Source organism: Venturia canescens, chromosome 2, assembly GCF_019457755.1.
Source record: "Venturia canescens isolate UGA chromosome 2, ASM1945775v1, whole genome shotgun sequence".
NCBI classification, from domain to species: Eukaryota; Metazoa; Arthropoda; class Insecta; order Hymenoptera; family Ichneumonidae; genus Venturia; species Venturia canescens.
The window spans coordinates 14,932,342-14,951,376 of NC_057422.1; the positions used below are offsets into that span (position 1 = coordinate 14,932,342).

Sequence of the window (19,035 nt, forward strand, 5' to 3'; positions counted from 1 at the left end):
AGTTATGAATAGAGCTATATATTTTTTCTTTCTCCATTGTGTGACAAAGCTATAAATACGTACTGGTTTGTTCATTCGAGTATTTCGTTATAGTTAATTAATTATTGCTTTGTATATGGAGTCTGTTGGTAGTGTCAGCAGTGTATAGCACTCGTCGCAGCTGTCGAGTCTATCCTGCACGAGCAGCAGCAGTAAGCAGTAGTTGCACACACGAGGAGATGTTTTCGAACGCGGCCAAGTCTCGCAAAGGAGATCATAACTTAGCCGAAAGTCGAGGTCTAGTTCCAAATGTCAATACAGATGTCGCTAGAGTTGTTTTCTTCGAAAGTTCGACGACAGAGATTCTCTCGATTTTGTTGGTAATTGAATTCAAGAGTTGGTTTCGTGTTAAACCACACACATTACAGTTCGACCAGAAACATTTCTACCAAAATTTAATTCTACCAGAAACATCTATACCAAAATTCATCTACACCCAGCAAATCAAGTTTCATATTTCTACCATGACCAAATACTACCCCTTAACAACTGCACCATGAATTTAATTTTGATTGCACAGATACCACATATCAACTCCACCAGAACATTTCTATTCGTAAATGTATAAACTGTAATGACTGTACCATGAAAATAAATAATTTTAAAAATGTCCACCAGAAAATATTTCTACTCCAAAAATGTTATATCATATTACGTCACTACTTCACTTTTTTTGGTGAAGTAATTTTCCAGGTTAAAAATAAAAAAATATTAATTAAAATTTGATAAAAATACCTTAATATATAAATATTAGAGCGCCTCAAATAATGTATAATTTTAATGGATGATCATAATTTATTCAACGGTTCGGTACATACAATTTTGTATATTGATAATTATGACAATTAATCGGTGAATATTTACGAATGGATTTTGGATAAATCGTTCGGTTTGTTTTCGTTCTTCACATGTTTACGTTTCACGCGTTTACGCTTGGTCGTGTTTGGACTATTCGCTATAGCGTAGTAGCAGAGCGGAGTGGGGATAGAGGCGCGTTCGGCCAGCCAGCGGGAGAGAGGGGAGACGGACGAACAACACCGGGCGGAGCTCGAGACAGGGGAGAGGCGCAGGCGCAACATGATTCGCTTCACTCACGTCGCTCGGCGCGCACAGGGAGGGGGAGCTCCGGCCCGAGGGCTGGACAGGAGTGAGCACGGAGAGAGGCGCAACACGTTTCGCTTTTCGCTTCACTCACCGCCCGGTGGGCGTAGGGTGAGGACTGGCGTGTAGCGTGAGCGCGCTATTATCGCTACGCATTGTACAGTCCAGTGCATTGAGAAAACGGGGCACGAAATACGACACGTGGAATCCTACTTTATCCTGAATGACTAAAATAATCTTTTTTACAATTTAATTTTTTTCAATCAATCGATAAACAAATAAAATAGAAACCAATAAAAATTGGTAGCGGTCATAATTTTATCAATTATTGTAACTTTAACAGTTATTTCATAATTTTAATAGTAAATTCAATCTCGCTGAAGCAACTGATCGGTCATCTAAATTACAACATAAAAGAACTGATCGTGCGAATAGATAAAAGACACGAAAACACAACGTAACGAATATTAAAGTTAAAATTTAATAAAAAATAATGATTCGCTCCTTGTCAATATAGATTTTTTTTTCTTTAATTTCTGAGATTCCTTTTTTTAACGCAACTATAGATAAGCCGATAGGGAAGTCCTCGCACTCGATATTATTATTATTACAAAATTTGCACACCTGAATGAGTATTTATAAAATTTTGGTAATTCGTAAAAAATAGTATTGAGGCAAGGGCCAGTAACAGAAAGAGTTTAGTGACGCCTGTAACATAGCTTCGAGAGTCTTGTGTATGCTCGCACGCGCGCGTGTCCGCAAGCGAGCTAAGATGCAAGCATACCCCGAGCAACGCAACGCAAAGCAAAGCACCTAACGCACGGTCCTAAAGCCATGGGGTTGTCGGCAAGCGAAGACGGACAGTCAGTAAATCTACTCCATAGCGGATAGTTTGACACGGTTCCGAGCTCGATACAGTTTCTGTATCACTTTGAAGTCGCGCAGGCAAGATTCCATGCAGATAAGTCGGAGTTGCAAACGCTGCACGCTAAGCAATGCACGCAACGCGTATAACCGCAGCTATGTACAGCATTACGAATAGTTTTGACTAGTCAAATGCTAACAATAGGACGCGAGTAACCGACCACGCGTGCACGCACGCGGGCACACTCGATTCTCTATGAAACGGTGGTACAGGTTTTGTCATTACAATTGTTTCTGTTACTCGACATATTGGCTTATCCATTTGCGCAAAAACGGCTTTCTGGGGGAAAAAAACCTAGGGAAGAGTAGGCAAAGAAGAGCCCTCCCTGAAAATGGGGATATTTTTTTTTATTTATGTTAATTTTCGTATTCAATCGGTCGTACAATTAAATAATGAATTTTTTCTCTCGCGTCTGTATAAAGTTAAATTTTTGGTGAATAAAAATCCAAGTTCATTCTCGAAAAAAAGACCAGCGGAAATATAACTTTGTGATAATGAATCGCGATTACGATTTTCTGCGATACGGTGAAGTGATAACAAAAGTTAAAGGTGAAATGATAAATTCCAAACGTGGGAGGACGAAAAAACATTGGAAGAAAAGTGTGTTGAAAATATGTGGAAAGTTCTTTATGATCAGAACCATGGACCATGGAGAAGGATAAGAGAATCGTAGAGGCTGAGGGAGAGCGATAGGATCGTGGAGGAAGACTGAGAGGGAGAGGATCGTCGAGGAAAACGGAGATCGCAAAGATCGCGGGAGAAAAAGGTAGGAAGAAGATCGAGGCCCGTTCCTGTAACCGTGAGTAACTACACCAACGATTTTTTTTTTTAATATGAGTGCGCGAAATATGAAAAATGATTTTCATGTTACAAATGTAGACATTCTGCCGATTATGAATGATCAAAACACTGAACGTCAGGATGACGTTTGGATATTTCATGGAAGTATTTTTTTCAAATAATGAACCGTTAGATATAATATTTTCATATTATTTATTTTCATAATACAGTCGTTGCGATTTATAGATTTACGAATAAAATGTTCTGCAGAGTTGATATGTGGTAGTTGTGCAATCAAATTTTGGTTGAAATGTTTGTGGTAAAGATGTAAATGTGTCTTTACTCGACTGTCAACAAAGTTGAGAATCTCTGTCGTCGTATCTTTTTTCTTTATTATCGAAGAAAATGACCGTAACTACATCTGTGTTAACATATTTCGAACTAGACTCGGATGTTAGGTTAAATTTTTGGGTACATTCTACTTGGACGCTGACAGCATTAAGAGCAAGGAGGTTAAGAGCATGGATCAGTCGACTAACCTCACTTGTTACTTTCGAAATCGAAATTCTTTGATACAGTTTGATCGATTAAAAAAAGGCTCTGTCAACCTACGCAGAACGATGGCAAAAATCAACTGACAGAGCCTTTTTTTAATCGGTCAAACTGTGTTAAAGAATTTCGATTTCTAAATTTGAAACTATCTCTCTCGCACTCACGGTTGCGATATACCAACTGATCCATCCTCTTAATATAGCGGTTAATAACGCTAATGACGCTAATAACCCGCTAAATGCCCGGTGACGTACTGACACCCTGCCAGTAACACGTTTTTACTCTCTTCCCGCCAAGAAATGCACTCAACACACCACTACTACTCTCGTGTTGCTCTTGTGACCGCGAGTCTCACAGTGTAAAAATTATATACATTTTCCTTATTTGTAACAGAAAAAATATTAGTACTTTGTATAAAAATAAATATTAAATAAAGTGTGCTATTGTTTATCAGAATTCCATTCACCTCGTCGCATTCAAATCCGCTTCACTCCGTATAAGAGGACAATTGAAATTTATATTTGTTTTCCCAGAGGACCTAAAGAGAGACCGGAGAACTATCAGGTTGCAATAGAAAATCAGAAAATTGTGTTTTCGATGGGCTCTCAAAATTTTGCTAGAACTTTTTTCGAATTTTTGTCCCAATTTTCTGTCAGAACTCTGGATATTTAATCGCTATAGTATAAAAAGAAGAAACTTTGATTCAGAAACTTCCACAATTTTTTCATATTTTCATTCAATTATATCTTAATGTAAGACAGAAAAAATCATTGATTTTTTCAATTTTGAAATCTCTTACTCAATAACAGACGATGTGTTTTTATTACAACACCAGCATATCAATTGCGTACACAGTATTATTTTGCATGGTTACGAAAGACCCCCAAGTGATAAATGATAACAGCTATTGACCCTTTCGTCATTGAAAGTTCAAGACAGCCAAAGTATTTCTGCTTTTATTTTAGTGAGCTCATAACTCTGCTTCGACTAGCAACTTGCTTATTAATTTATCTCAGATTATTCAATTTTCATTTCATTTTTCATTTATTTTTTCAGTATTTTCCTCTGAAATTGAGTCCATAGTTTTTCACAAATAACACCATGGTTATTATGAGATTTTACAAAAAGCCTGGCCTTCTGGCTGGCCAATTGAACAATAAATTGAATGCTATTTGCAATAAAGCTAATTCTGTCAATGGATTAGACACAGAATTGTGTTATTATGTGGAATGCAAGGAAGATCTGACCAAAAAAGAAATGGATATGGTCCAATGGGTTCTCACATCACCGCTGGAGCCTCGGCACTTGGAAAATTTCAGTGTGTTGGAAACAATTGGAAAAAACTGTGAAGAATCTTTCTTTATTGTTGAAGTTGGACCAAGGTACATGGACAGAATTTTTCATTTTTACAAAAAGTTTTACTGTACAATATCCATTGAAACACATCATTTTTACTTCAATTTTTTTTTTTATTGTACAAATTAAACAAACTCTGATCGAAACTGGAAACGATAGTTTTATTTGGTTGAAAAAGATTAAAAATTAAAAAAAATTGAAAAGCAGAATACTTAATACTAATTTCTTGGAATTTTACTCGTTGTAGGCTCAATTTCTCAACAGCATTCTCCAGCAATGCTGTATCTATATTCAAGTCTGTTGGAGTAGATAAAATTACAAGAGTCGAGGCGGGCATGAGGTATTTGGTGAAACACAGGGGAACTATGAGCAAGGAAACTGAAGAATCTGTTAGTACATTTTAATTTTATTTTTTCGAAATATTTCTAATGATAGAGGATTTTTTTTTATCCATTACATTTCATACATTAGGAAGAGTGTAATAACAGCTATAAAAAATGAAATTTCATACAGAATTGAAGAGATGGAGTAAGTATATGATCCCATATAACCAATCTTAAGATAATAAAATTATTCTGAAGAATATTTGTAACATTTGCTGAATGTCGTATTGGTATCTAGATTGCTATTTTCAAAGGTTATTTACAGGATAGAATAAATGGAAAATCGTTAACGCTTGTTCTTGTATTTCGTCTACATGTAATTTTAAATATTTATGTATTCTTTAATAAGCACATACAAAAATTGGAATTAAATGAAAAAAGTTTATTTAATCGGCTAATAAGACAAAAGTATTTCACTAAAACTCACGGTTTTCTATGAAATACACTTATCTTACGAACAATTATTTCTAGATCGTCAGTGTGCTTCATGACAGGATGACCGAATGTCGTTATTCGAAACCAATTGAGTCGTTTGACCATGGATTCAGACCAGAAAAGTGGTTCGAGGTTGATATTCTTAAAAATGGAAGAAAGGCATTGGAAGATGTCAATGAAAAATTAGGTCAGATAAGTAGTTTAAATAAAATATGCAGCCTTATGAAAATCTGATTAGATTAATCAAAATTCATTAAATTCCACAGGACTTGCATTCGACAACTGGGACTTGGACTTTTACACGGAATTGTTCGGTTCCAAATTGAAGCGTAATCCAACAAGCGTAGAATGTTTCGATTTAGCTCAATCGAACAGCGAGCACAGCCGTCATTGGTTTTTCCGCGGTTCAATGATTATCGACGGCGAAAAAAAGGAAAAAACTTTGTTTGATCTGATCATTGATACTCAGTCGAGCTCGAATCAAAATAACGTTATTAAATTCAAGGATAACAGTAGCGCAATCGAAGGCTTCGAAACGACGGTCCTTCGGCCACACCAAAGTCATTCTGCAAGTCCCTTGAGACTCGAAAAACTCAAAAAACACCTCATTTTCACTGCTGAGACGCACAACTTTCCTACTGGGGTTGCGCCATTCAGGTAAATTAATTTTCATGTTCAGTTCTCGTGCGCTGCAAGCATTCCTCGACATCAAAACATTTTTGTAAGCAAAATGTGGGAAAATGCCTGAATATTACTTATTCACTTTTTAAAACTATTTGCAGCGGTGCTACAACGGGAACAGGTGGTCGAATAAGAGATATTCAAGGAGTTGGACGAGGTGGCTATTACACGGCTGGAACAGCCGGGTATTCAGTCGGAAATCTTCACATCCCAGGTCACTATATGCACAACAAAAATATACTTTTTTGATTTGCTGTAATTGACTCTTTCCATTCTACCTTACTATGTTTTTACGCTACCGAAATATTTTTCATTCTCGAAAAATCAGTGTCGAGATTATTCAACGAATCACATTCGAAATTTGAAATTTTTGTTCAATCTCTCCCCCTTATCCTTCTAATTATTTACATTCGACTTCCGTCAATTCTATTCGAACTCATCACACGTTGAATTTGTGATTAAAAACCAAAAACAGGGTACGATTTACCGTGGGAAGAAAAAAATGTTTTGTATCCTGACAACATGGCATCACCGTTGGATATATTAATCGAAGCGAGTAATGGAGCATCGGATTATGGGAATAAATTTGGCGAACCAGTCATATCGGGATTTGCAAGGTCCTTCGGGATGAAATGTTCGAACGGCGATCGCCGGGAGTGGATCAAACCCATTATGTTCAGCGGTGGTCTTGGCACTGTAGACTCAACCATGACGGAAAAAATACTCCCGGAAAAAGGTAAATAATGTTGATAAACAGCACATCGATCGAATGATAAATCACTCAAAGAGTGTGAACTTTTGTTTCTATTCAATCGAAAGAAGTTTTTGGCTTGAATTTTTTTTTGAAAATAATCAGAACATCAAAAAAATTCAACTCGATATACTTGAAAAAAAACAACAATAGTATGCTGGTTCTAAACAAAGTTTTGGTTTGAATCCTAGTAAAGTCATAAATGTGTTAAAGTTGCAAAAATGAATGAATTTCGAATCGAAATTAATCGTATGACAATTGATTTTACAGGAATGGAGGTGATAAAAATTGGCGGTCCCGTTTATCGGATCGGCGTAGGTGGTGGTTCTGCAAGTTCCGTCGAGGTACCTTGAAAATTGAAGATTCTCAAACCGTACATTAATGTATAGAAAAATTCTCATTATAATCCACTCAAGAATGAGGTTTAATAGAAATTTGTCAGGTTCAAGGTGACAACAAGACCGAATTGGATTTCGGTGCTGTACAACGTGGTGATGCTGAGATGGAACAAAAGTTGAATCGATTGGTCCGTGCGTGTGCAGAAATGGGCGACAAAAATCCGATTTTGAGTATCCATGATCAAGGAGCTGGTGGCAATGGTACGTTTTCACCAAGAATCACCTGTTTTTGTCACATTCATTAATAACGACGAAAAATCGTCGATATAAGAATTAACAATGAATTATGAAATTTTTGCAGGAAACGTATTGAAAGAAATAGTTGAGCCTGCCGGAGCTGTAATTTTCACTCGTAATTTTGAGCTTGGTGACGAAAGCATCAGTACGATGGAACTTTGGGGAGCGGAGTATCAAGAAAACGATGCCATATTATGTAGGAAAGAAGACGGTCAATTGCTGAAAAAAATTGCAAAACGTGAAAAATGTCCAATCAATTTTGTGGGTACTGTGACCGGTATGGGAAAGATTGTTCTTTCAGAAGAGGAACATTGCGATCCGACAAAATATTTAAACGGGACCGAAGATCGTAATTTAAGACATCCCGTAGATTTAGAACTTGAACTCGTTCTTGGTAAAATGCCTCAGAAGGTTCGCTTTCTTCTTGGTTCTTCCTCGCCTTCTTTGATTTCCTTAATCATTTTTATTATTAAAAATTCGTCCATTTTCCGGATAGACTTTTCACCTGAAGCGAGAAACTGTAATGATGCAACCGATTACACCTTGGAGCACTTTGTCCAGCCGAAAAGGACTCGAAGAAGCTCTTTCTAGAGTTTTACGACTTCCGTCTGTGGCCAGCAAACGTTATTTAACAAACAAAGTCGATCGTTGCGTTACTGGACTCGTAGCTCAGCAACAATGCGTTGGACCTTTACACACTCCTCTTGCGGATGTCGCCGTCACCGCAATATCACAATTCTCAACTGTGAGTGAAAAGACATTGGTTGTTTCCAGTTCTATTTTTATTGATTATAAAATGCATCAATTTTGATTTACGAGACTACCGTTCCGTTCTCCAGGTTGGAACAGCGACTTCTATCGGTGAACAACCTATAAAGGGTCTCGTCAATGTTTCCGCGGGTGCCCGAATGACCGTGACTGAATCATTGACGAATCTCGTTTTTGCAAAAATCAGTGACTTGAAGGTGAATATGACAAACCAAACAAACTCCGTTTTAATTCTTTACAAGTGATAACTATGTTTTCTAGAAAATTGGAGTTCAGTTCTCAAAAATTTTCATTTTCGCAAAAAATCTTCACAAATAAAATTTCAACAGTTCAATTAAATTTTCAAATGTCGAATTTAAGGAAAAATATTGTGAAGAATTGAATCACAAATGAACGGAAAATGATTTTTTCCAGGATGTTAAATGCAGTGGAAATTGGATGTGGGCAGCAAAATTACCTGGAGAGGGTGCAGCTTTGTACGAAGCCTGTGAGTCCATGTGCTCGATAATGAAGGATTATGGAATCGCAATTGATGGCGGTAAAGATTCGTTGAGCATGGCCGCAAGGATTGGTAAAGAAGTAGTTAAAGCCCCAGGCACTCTAGTGATTTCATCTTATGCGCCATGTCCAGACATCAGACTCGTTAGTATTTTATAAATATTTGTCCCATCAATAGAATTAACACTAAACTACTATTAAACTCAGAAAAACTAAGTATTGAAAAACCTTGTAACAAACATTGCAGATTTGGTAGGAATACTGAAATTAATCTCGAGATATCACGGAAAATCATTATCTTTCGACGAATTTCCTTTTTCTTTTCTCAGGTCGTAACACCAGATCTTAAGAGCCCGGCTATGGGAAAAGAGGGTTGCCTACTTTTCGTTGATCTTTCGAATAATAAGAGTCGACTTGGGGGCACTGCTCTTGCACAAGTATATCAACAACTCGGTGATACTGTTCCCGATGTAAACAACGTAGAACATGTAAAAAATGCATTCGCAGCGACCCAGGCATTAATAGGCGGTAAACAAATGAGTGATGACATTTTTACACATTAATTCTTGCGAAAACTTTACTGCCAGACTACATTTTTTTGTAAGGCGGGGAAAAGACCGATGAAGTTCTTACACAACGTATTGATTTTCTTATATTTTTACTTCAAGCTATTAAACACTTTTGATAGTGAATTTGTACATCTCGTTGCCGTTGACATTAAATACTTTATCTATGATTAACACGTTAACAAGTGTTTTGTTGTTGTACGTTTAGAGAGAAAAATCTTGGCTGGACATGACGTCAGCGACGGTGGTTTGATAACGTGTCTCTTGGAAATGGCATTCGCTGGTATATCCGGAGTAGACATCAATATTGGACACAAATCTGGTTTGCCGATCGAAATTCTATTTGCCGAGGAAGTTGGTTGGGTTCTTGAAGTAGATGAAAACGATCGGGACTATGTTTTGAAAACTTTCGAGAGTTTCAATGCCCCTGTTTTCCCTATCGGGAAATCGATCGGTCTTGGTCTTGAGTCGAAGGTAAAAATAATTATCGATTATAATTTTCATATTATTCTATGATGATTATAGTTGCTTATCGTGAACCATTTCAACGCAGGTTATAGTGTCGGTCAATAACGATCTTTTGTTGGACTCAAGTGTATTGTGCCTGATGAAAATATGGGAGGAAACAAGTTATCGATTGGAGCTCCGCCAAACCAACGTCAACTGCGCAAACGAAGAGTACGATGGATTGAAGGATCGAACAGTTCCAGCCTACAACTTGACCTTCGATCCTGATATTATTCCGGTCTCGAGGGCTTCCTCTAGTTTCTCGCGTATGTGAAAACTTGTAATTCATTTTCCACCATCACATTTTGCCTGTTCTTCCATTACCTGAGTATATAATTTTTTTGAATCGTTATTCAGCACAAGTAAAAGTCGCTGTGATACGTGAAGAAGGAATCAACGGTGATCGAGAAATGGCAGCTTCTCTGGCTGAAGCTGGTTTCGAAGTTTGGGATGTCACGATGCAGGATCTTTGTACGAGCGAAATTTCCATGGACCAGTTCCGTGGAATTATATTCCCTGGAGGATTCAGTTACGCTGGTATGAACAGTTTCGAATCTTTGTTCGCGAATCAACTGTTCATTGGCATTCATTGGCTATTTTAACATTATTTTCAGACGTTCTTGGATCGGCCAAAGGCTGGGCCGCGACGTTATTGTTTGACTCGCGTTTGCGCAACCAAGTTGACCACTTTTTGAATCGCCAGGATACCTTCAGTCTGGGTGTTTGCAACGGTTGTCAGTTGATGAGCCTTTTGGGTTGGATCGGCAGTGATTTGAATGATCAAGGTAAAGAAAAGCAATTTAAAAAATTCAGTATATAAGCACGTGATTTTTTGTAAACTTTCAATTTTTATCTAACGTACCGAATAGTTTTCCGCATTTATGTCGAATGCGGTATGAAATGTTGGCGTATTCGTGTATAGAACATTTTTTATATGGATCATTTGTGATTTTAGGGAAAACAGATAGCCAAGTGAATATCATGTTGGACCATAACCAATCCGAGAGATTTGAATGCCGTTGGACAACGGTGAAAATCGAAAAATCAGCAGCGATAATGCTTCAAGGTATGGAGAACAGTGTCATGGGAGTTTGGGTTGCCCATGGCGAAGGTAGATTTACATTCCGGAATAACGAGATATTGGAGGAATTGAAGAAGCGAAATTGCTTAGCGATCAAATACACGGACGATTTGGGAAATCCTACGGAAAAATATCCTTTGAATCCGAACGGCAGTGTTGGTACGCTATCATTGTTCAAAATAATTATTTCACCTTCGATTTTACCTAATAGCCACAAAAGAATTTACTATTGAGTTTTAATTATTAAAAAATGAACATAATTAAACGGTTGATTAAATTTTATCAGATGGGATTGCTGGTATCTGTTCATCGAACGGTCGTCATTTGGCGATGATGCCGCATCCGGAACGATGCACGCAAACATGGCAATGGCCTTACATTCCTCAAAATTGGACGAACGTGCGATCACCGTGGCAAAAAATTTTCGATAATGCACACGCTTGGTGTAAAGCGACTTGCCAAACGAGCTAAACTAACTCTGTCTGAAGTATATAACAAAAGTTTCGAAATGTGGGAACAATTATTTTTGATCGACTTGTACAGTGTTTTTTCATGTATTAGGTGTACAAATGAATTTTAAGGGATTTACTTAATAGATCGCATAACTAAAAACCCTTAAAACTTATTTGTACACTTAATAAATGAGAAAAATTTTGGTTTTATCATGTCTTTACTGAATAACAGTGATTGAATGTTATCTCGATCACATGAAATTAGAATTTGTAAAGTAAAATAACAATGTATTTTGATATATATGATTTCGTTAACTGAATTGTAGTTTAATGGTTTCTTTTTCCTTGACCTTTTGACAGCTCTCTTACGACTGCGGATCAACTTCATTTCAACAAGTTAGAAACTGAAATACTACAAAAGGTGGTTCACAACGTGATGAAAATGTGCAGTTATTATTTTGACAAAAATTTTAGTGAATAATTTAGAGATTAATCTAAAACGCTTTTTATGAATGAATAATTTATATTGAAAGTTTCTAATTTCGAATACAAAAAACAGTAATACCGACATTTAGATTGAGTTTGATTCAGAAATGCAACTGACTATAGCGACGCGTGAAATTAATTTCCTGTTCTTATTGCCGCGTTTGCCGGCAACGCAACAGGTGTTTCCGGTTTACGTTTATTGCCTGAGCAGTTGCCCGCAACTTGAGATTTTGTTTACAAGTGAACATAACAATGCTGAATCAAAGCGAATCTTGTCTCGCCTAAAATTATTAGAATGGCAGCGAAAAATGATGATTCTTCGTTGAAGGACGACTTTTTGGCAGCTTATCATTCAATTCTATTCTCCAGAACGAGCGAAAATGATACGGATGTCGAGCGACGACGTCTTGCTGTCAAATATTTGACTGCCCGAAATGTGTAAGTTATTTTCTATTTAAAAAATACTCAACACCTCAAATGAGTATTATTTCATTTATCTGGTAAAATATGTAATACAATTTCATAGCAGTTCATTTGAAAATGGTCCAGACCTCAAATTCGAGTGTTTGTATTTTTCGGAGTACAAAACTTCCCCGTACAAAGAATTAGTAGAGCACTGAAATTCTTATTCCGCAAACGATTTTAAGGGCTGGTTCTGCCTATGAATATTTAGCTGTCTATACTATTTGAATGGAAGGATAATGTTCTCAATTTCAATTAAATCTTGATGAAACCCACGTATTGCGCCTGTCGCTTGTCAAATCTCAAATATATATTTCAGAACAGATTGAAGTAAAAGATGAAAAAGCTCATGATCTTATAGTCTTCAAAATATTTGTCATGCAATTAAGCAAACTTTGGTTTTTGAAGAAATTGGTCTTTAAGATTTTGGATCAGTCACCTAACCTCACTTTGAATTTCAATTTCGAAATTTGTGGCAAGATACCAACTGACCCATGCTTTTAAAGGATTTACATTTAGGGCCTGAATATATCCTGGAAAGTTTTGTTCTCATACTTTGCACTAAGATTATTTGAGTACATAATCTCCAATTGTGTATAATCGTAAGGATAACTTTGTTATCTACTAATCCCTAATTCGACGATAAAAATGATAACAATAAATGTGTTTGCATGTCAGAAATGAAAATTTTTAAAATGTTTATCATTTTGAAGAAACTCAACAACAAAAATGTGGAATCTCTTATCTAATTTTAGTCAATCTGAAGAAACCGCAGCCATCCTACTGAGAGAGGGACTTGCACAGTACGAAAACTTGGTCGAAAAGACTGAATTACTAAAGGGAATAAAACCGAAGGAAAATCCAGATAGAAAAAAATGGAGATCAAGTTTGAAAGACCCTTTTCAAGTTCTTTCGTTACTCAAGCCATTGCCATGTCAAAAAAATATCACAGACAAGGTTTGCAGGAGAGAAATTATGGACAGAGACGTGGAAAACTTGGTGAGAGAAGCAGACAATTTTCCAATGAATAGAAAAGTGTCAAATGCACAGCCGGATCGAGTTGTGTCAAGAGGATATTCAAAACCGGAACAAGGTCTCATACCTCGTGCTCATTATAGCAACTCAGTAGATCCACAGTTAAGTAGAAACTCAAGGAACGAATGGGTAAAGGTGGAAGATGATGGTCCCAGAAATCGAAGACTTAACGCTTTTAGAATGCAAAATGAAAATTCGTCCATTCGGAAAGTCCAGAACAGGAATTTGTGGGAGAGACAGGAGCAAATATCAAGGAGGAATGAAGATACATCAGAGAATTCGAGGTCAGAGAATGAAACATGGACTAGGAGGTACAATAGAAACCATACAGAAAGAATGGACGATGAAGAGAGCGACAGAACAGTTGACGAAAAACCGAAATTCGGACCGTTTAGAACAGCAAAAACAGAATTGCATATCCAACAAAAGCAGCAAAAGGCTGTAAAGAAAAGCCTTGGTGGAAAGTCCTCAGTAAATTCGAAATTCGTGTGTCCATTGAAGCGTGAAAAGGATCAGGAAACTGAAAAAGTCGAGAATCTGCCAAAAGAAAATGGAGAGCCGGAAGATGAAAGGTTGAAAGGTATAGACGAGAAATTGATTGAAATGATAAGAAATGAAATAATGGATAACGGCGCATTGGTGTCTTGGGACGACGTGGCTGGATTGGAACATGCAAAGAAGATAATAAAAGAAATAGTAGTATTGCCCATGTTGAGACCGGACATATTCACAGGGCTGAGGCGTCCACCGAAAGGGATGTTACTTTTTGGACCACCAGGCACAGGCAAGACCCTGATCGGCAAATGTATAGCTTCGCAGAGCAAATCGACGTTTTTCTCTATATCAGCGAGTTCGTTGACTTCCAAATGGATTGGAGAGGGTGAAAAAATGGTACGAGCATTGTTCGCTGTTGCTAGAGTTCATCAACCATCGGTGATATTCATGGATGAGATTGATTCGCTGTTGACTCAAAGATCAGAGACCGAGCACGAAAGTTCAAGGCGTATAAAGACAGAATTTTTAGTACAATTAGATGGTGCTGCGACTGGCGAAGAGGATCGTATATTAGTGATTGGCGCGACGAATAGACCGCAAGAATTGGACGAAGCTGCAAGAAGACGATTCGTCAAAAGACTTTACGTTCCGCTCCCGGAATTGGAGGCTCGCAGACAAATCGTCGTAAATCTTCTGGCCGCTATACCACACAATCTTACTTCCCATGACATCGATCGAGTAGCGGAATTAACGGAGCATTACTCCGGGGCTGATATGACGAATCTATGCAAAGAAGCGAGCATGGGGCCAATCAGAAGTATCCCATTCGAGATGCTAGAAAATATAAGAAAAGAAGACGTCAGACGTGTCACGGCCGAAGATTTCAACAGTGCGCTCATTCACGTTCGACCCAGCGTTTCTCAATCTGACCTCGGACTCTACGTCAATTGGGATCGGACTTACGGCAGTGGTACTGCTACAACTGGCAAAATCTAACTTCATAGGAGAACAAAATTTCAAGACAGTTTTTTTACTTATTTCGAAGCTTTATTATGAATCATGAAAATAAACTTATCTTTATTTTATTGTATACATTCTTTCATACCAATATAATTTCTAAACATTTCCTTTTGATGATTACAATGAATCAAATTTCACAACGTACACGTGTGCATCTGTCGCTGCCACGATGTATTGATTCAAATCATTTTCCATCGCCTTTAAATAGATTATCGGGCTGGTATCTAGAATTAATTTCTTCGATCGGAGAGTATCGAAGTTCAATTTTTCCAAGGCATAGATGTTTTCAATGGCAAAAAGATGTATCTCACCTATATTTTTAATAAAAATATATAAAATAATAATTATATAACAAAGTAATAAATAATTTCAATTCAATGGTAATACTGCCGATAATTATTTCTTCAGAAAATGCAAAGGCACGAAATTAATTGTTTATGAACAGTGAATAAACAGAGGTCAATTTCAATTACCCGATTCTAATCCAAGTACGAGAACGCCGATATGGAAGAGTACGGATGTAACGTTAGCAAGGAATTTACTGAAGACTTGATATATTTTCCATTGTCTTCCAGCAACTGAAAAGCCAATTTCACCGAGTACTGTGGAAAAAAAACCAACAGTTATACTCACGTTGATACGTTACAGTTCATGCAATTACAATCTTGCAATGATTATTGTAATTATTTTGCTTTTATGGCTCTGATGCAAATTTTTTATAATTATGAATTTGTCTAAAGCTTTTCGTGTAAATATTATAAAATTTTTTATTTGAATTAGAGATGGAATAGTTTTGGTACCTCCGATGCAACTGACTATGCAAGGTTTGAAACAATGATAATAACGAGCCTCTATTCGTGGATCGTTCCTTTTTGAGACCTTGTAATACGCAGAGTTTTCCTCAATGTAAAATTGGATATATTGTTTGGTATCGGACCAGAGGAACACCTGGTAAAAGTCATTCTGTGATTTAGCTGTTTTTTCTTGTACAGATAGTATAGTGTGGAAAAAAAGCAGGCAGTACCTTACGCACATCAGCACACATCGCGACTATTTTGCCTAATTTAGGCAAATCCCATAAAACCTCTACCAACTCGATTGAATCCTTTATTTCCGCGCTTACACGGGTCAATTGATTTCCTATTATGGAATAGCAGTACTGCGAACCAGCGCTGTGAAACAAAAGTTTTTTGTGCTGGAATTCGATATGCTCCGAAACACATTATTCTCTTAAATATTTCACATACGATTCAAATTTAATAAAAGAAAAAATATGAGGTTCAGAAATACTTTTACTCTGTACCTCATTAACGTTCCTCTCAACTGTATTTCTGATACTTTCTCATACACGTTCCAATGCATGACTACTTTGTTGACTGCAGTGGTTGAAACTATAAGGTGGTCAACTGCAGTGAACGAATCATCATTAATATTACTTCCAATTCCAACACAACGAGATTAGAGATACTAAAAATTATAAATCGTACCACCGTTTTTCCATAACGTTAAATCCTCGAGAAATATCGTTCGATCAACTTTAGAAGTACTGTTTTCCCTCAGGTTAAATATTGTCACATAGCCCTCCGAAGTACCGACTGCTACCGAATCACCTGCGACCCAAAATTGTTCACAATCATATTAAACCAGTCCATATTAGAAAGTTCAGCTGAGAATAAATATTTTTAATTTGAATTGTCTCCATGATATATTCAAAATATTTTTCAATTCTATGTCATCATCATTAGTAACAGTTTTGAATAAAAAACCTGAAATATCAGGTTTTCCAGCTTCAATATTTTTTTGCTGTATACTGAGATTTTCTTATTTTACGTTTACACCTTAACTCTTCATCCAGTTTTTCTCCTCGTCAAAAATGAATGACGATAAAAAAATTTTGAAGAATTCATTTTTTTTAATTTCAAAGATTAAGCTGAAGGCTTACTGTAGACTAATCGTGAATCGAATAGAAGGAAACTTCAATTCTTGACAAATCTCATTAATGTACCTTTTTTTCCAATTAAATTTCCATGAAATCTCAAGTTCTGTGAACCATAATTCATTGACTAATTGAGTACGTATTACATAAATATTTTCATTACAGAGTTTATTCTTAAAATGACAGTCTCAAGTGATCTGTCAAAACCTGAACATTTTGTTCACTTTGTGACGCTCAACAATAATAAAATTATTATTATTATTTATAAGAACATGTTCTCCTAGTATTCAAACGATTCTTTTTCAATGGCTAGGATAGGGCTGGTTTGTTTTTTATAATAGTTCTGACATTCAGCATTAATTGTTTTCAGTTGATTTTTTTTTTCAAGATTGTCCACAAAAGGTCACCAAACTCACTTCATCTATTATAAAAGACAAATTGTCTGGGATTTTGATGAAGAACATCTTGATTGAGTAATAGAGACTCTTCAGCATTGTTGAAAAGTGAAGGGAAACGTGGGTGATACGTTGTTCGAATAATACAACTAAAAAATAATCATACTCAATGCAGCCATGCATGTTATCCTTTCCATTGGGCGATGTTTGGGTATGGGTTTGAGTTTTTCTATTTCATAAGATTGGTGAACCAAATTTCGCCAACCTAACCATGATTTAAATAGTGATTTCCATACATGTAGATGATATTTAGCTGCATGAAAATTCCGCCAATTAACTATTGAGTAATTTTTTTGCTCTAAAATGAGTCTCCAAAATCCACTTGGTACATCTTTCTGACATTTTTCGTACCAAATATCCGGTTGCTAAAAAGTATTGCAATTAATTAAACATTTTGAATGAAATAAATTTTGTTGATTGTCTGGCCTAGGCATAAGAAATTGGTTAAGTGCAGATAAAAATCTTATGCAACTTTCAATCGTTAACAATTCATCATGAAAAAGAATTGGCACATTGCAAATTAACATATTCAAAATATGATTATATCTTGAATCTCATAATGGTTCCATGGAAGCAAATATTGAAATAAATTCAGGTATTAAGATGATAGCTCATTAACATATTTGCTGACATTTCAAGTTTAGATGTTCACTTATTTTTCAATACCAGATACAATTGCGTTTAAATTGTTACCTCGAGAATTTTTTGTATTATATCACACCAGCATTTGCATACTCTTCGGAATCTCACAAGGTCGATGGGGTCAATATGTTTTAGTATTTCTTCCCAAATTTCCACAGGAAACATTATTATGCCTGCAACAAAACTTTGTAGTTCCGCGATTGAATCACCGATACCCAAATGATATCAATAAAAAAGATGCACTATTACGATTCACGTTTTCGGTTGTAAAATAAAAATATTCTGCATGTGGTGTGAAAAAAACGGGTGCAATAATTTGTGGTCTGAATCTGTACTGAAGTAAGTATTCAAAGAGCTTGAAAATTCTTTGTCACCTTCGATTTGCCAGCGGACACGTGTACGATTAGGTTGTTTACTAAACTGTTATTCGAATATGCAAGGATCAAGTTTCTTTGTTTTACATTTGAAATACGTAGATCACGAGCGCTAAAGGGGGGCGGTAGTGTTGGGCGCATGCGCAAAAACCGCGTTTTCCTAGATGGCGCATTAAACCATTTTCGATTTTACGCAGCAACGTCACGGGTGGTGTTTGCATGGGATCAACGTGAACTTTGCCGACTGATTTCAAATCTCTGATTTTTTTTATTATAAAATATTTGTTGGGCTTTTGTCGAAACGATTGTTGTTAAGGAGTTTCGGTACAGGCAATACAATGTTGCCATGCTAATCCATGCTAAAAAAATTAAAAAATTCAAAAAGTTCAGAATTTTATAAAATTTGGTGAACATATTCTTTAGTGTCAAATTTGACAATACAAATTTTTTAAGATTTTTCTTCTACACAGTTATCGAGTAATTGATCACTAAAGTTCACGTGTATAAGCATAGCGTTTCCATATATATAGGTATACATTCCGGGCATAAGAAATCTGCTTTAATGCGTAATTACTCGATAACTAAGTAGAAGAAAATTTTGAAAAAATTTGTGTTTTTGC

At 36.4% G+C, this 19,035-nt stretch overlaps 3 protein-coding genes across 7 annotated transcripts; 2 read left to right on the top strand and 1 right to left on the bottom strand.

Moving 5' to 3' along the window:
• Positions 1 to 3,784: 3,784 nt before the first annotated feature.
• On the top strand, positions 3,785 to 11,830 carry Pfas (phosphoribosylformylglycinamidine synthase). Of its 2 annotated transcripts, XM_043411531.1 has the most exons (20): positions 3,785 to 3,961; positions 4,454 to 4,779; positions 5,001 to 5,142; positions 5,608 to 5,758; positions 5,838 to 6,228; positions 6,354 to 6,466; positions 6,728 to 6,988; positions 7,274 to 7,347; positions 7,446 to 7,602; positions 7,703 to 8,049; positions 8,135 to 8,383; positions 8,478 to 8,603; positions 8,821 to 9,048; positions 9,234 to 9,432; positions 9,679 to 9,944; positions 10,024 to 10,243; positions 10,335 to 10,514; positions 10,592 to 10,762; positions 10,933 to 11,217; positions 11,345 to 11,830. In XM_043411531.1, exons 2-20 carry the CDS (start codon positions 4,499 to 4,501, stop codon positions 11,527 to 11,529), a joined length of 4,026 nt encoding a protein of 1,341 aa, XP_043267466.1. In that variant the 5' UTR covers positions 3,785 to 3,961; positions 4,454 to 4,498; the 3' UTR covers positions 11,530 to 11,830. The 2 variants fall into 2 exon arrangements, with proteins under 2 accessions (XP_043267466.1, XP_043267465.1); XM_043411530.1 differs by lacking the exon at positions 3,785 to 3,961 and having other exon boundaries at positions 4,369 to 4,779.
• Positions 11,831 to 12,144: 314 nt separating this feature from the next.
• LOC122406223 (fidgetin-like protein 1) lies at positions 12,145 to 15,078 on the top strand. Its single transcript, XM_043411532.1, has 2 exons — positions 12,145 to 12,434; positions 13,214 to 15,078. The coding sequence occupies exons 1-2, from the start codon at positions 12,292 to 12,294 to the stop codon at positions 14,982 to 14,984; spliced, it is 1,914 nt and encodes a 637-aa protein (XP_043267467.1). The 5' UTR covers positions 12,145 to 12,291; the 3' UTR covers positions 14,985 to 15,078.
• Positions 15,079 to 15,125: 47 nt separating this feature from the next.
• LOC122406224 (uncharacterized) lies at positions 15,126 to 18,527 on the bottom strand. Of its 4 annotated transcripts, none has more exons than XM_043411535.1 (9): positions 18,416 to 18,527; positions 18,093 to 18,214; positions 17,506 to 17,764; positions 16,496 to 16,618; positions 16,312 to 16,414; positions 16,033 to 16,180; positions 15,809 to 15,956; positions 15,482 to 15,610; positions 15,126 to 15,319 (listed from the first exon to the last, which is right to left on the bottom strand). In XM_043411535.1, the coding sequence occupies exons 2-9, from the start codon at positions 18,204 to 18,206 to the stop codon at positions 15,126 to 15,128; spliced, it is 1,218 nt and encodes a 405-aa protein (XP_043267470.1). In that variant the 5' UTR covers positions 18,207 to 18,214; positions 18,416 to 18,527. The 4 variants fall into 4 exon arrangements, with proteins under 4 accessions (XP_043267470.1, XP_043267471.1, XP_043267472.1 ...); XM_043411536.1 differs by having other exon boundaries at positions 18,093 to 18,225; positions 18,416 to 18,523; XM_043411537.1 differs by having other exon boundaries at positions 18,291 to 18,420.
• Between the last annotated feature and the right edge of the window lie 508 nt (positions 18,528 to 19,035).

Bases quoted from the DNA above. Each gene is read 5' to 3' on its own strand.
- Pfas (XM_043411531.1), top strand. From the start codon at position 4,499: ATGGTTATTATGAGATTTTACAAAAAGCCTGGCCTTCTGGCTGGCCAA. The intron at 7,603-7,702 runs GTACGTTTTCAC...AAATTTTTGCAG, and splicing joins TCAAGGAGCTGGTGGCAATG to GAAACGTATTGAAAGAAATA. The intron at 8,604-8,820 runs GTGAATATGACA...GATTTTTTCCAG, and splicing joins CAAAAATCAGTGACTTGAAG to GATGTTAAATGCAGTGGAAA.
- LOC122406223 (XM_043411532.1), top strand. From the start codon at position 12,292: ATGGCAGCGAAAAATGATGATTCTTCGTTGAAGGACGACTTTTTGGCA. The intron at 12,435-13,213 runs GTAAGTTATTTT...ATCTAATTTTAG, and splicing joins TATTTGACTGCCCGAAATGT to TCAATCTGAAGAAACCGCAG.
- LOC122406224 (XM_043411535.1), bottom strand. From the start codon at position 18,206: ATGTTTCCTGTGGAAATTTGGGAAGAAATACTAAAACATATTGACCCC. The intron at 16,619-17,505 runs GTATGATTATTT...TTTGGGTCGCAG, and splicing joins AACATGCATGGCTGCATTGA to GTGATTCGGTAGCAGTCGGT. The intron at 16,415-16,495 runs GTACGATTTATA...CGTTCACTGCAG, and splicing joins AACGTTATGGAAAAACGGTG to TTGACCACCTTATAGTTTCA.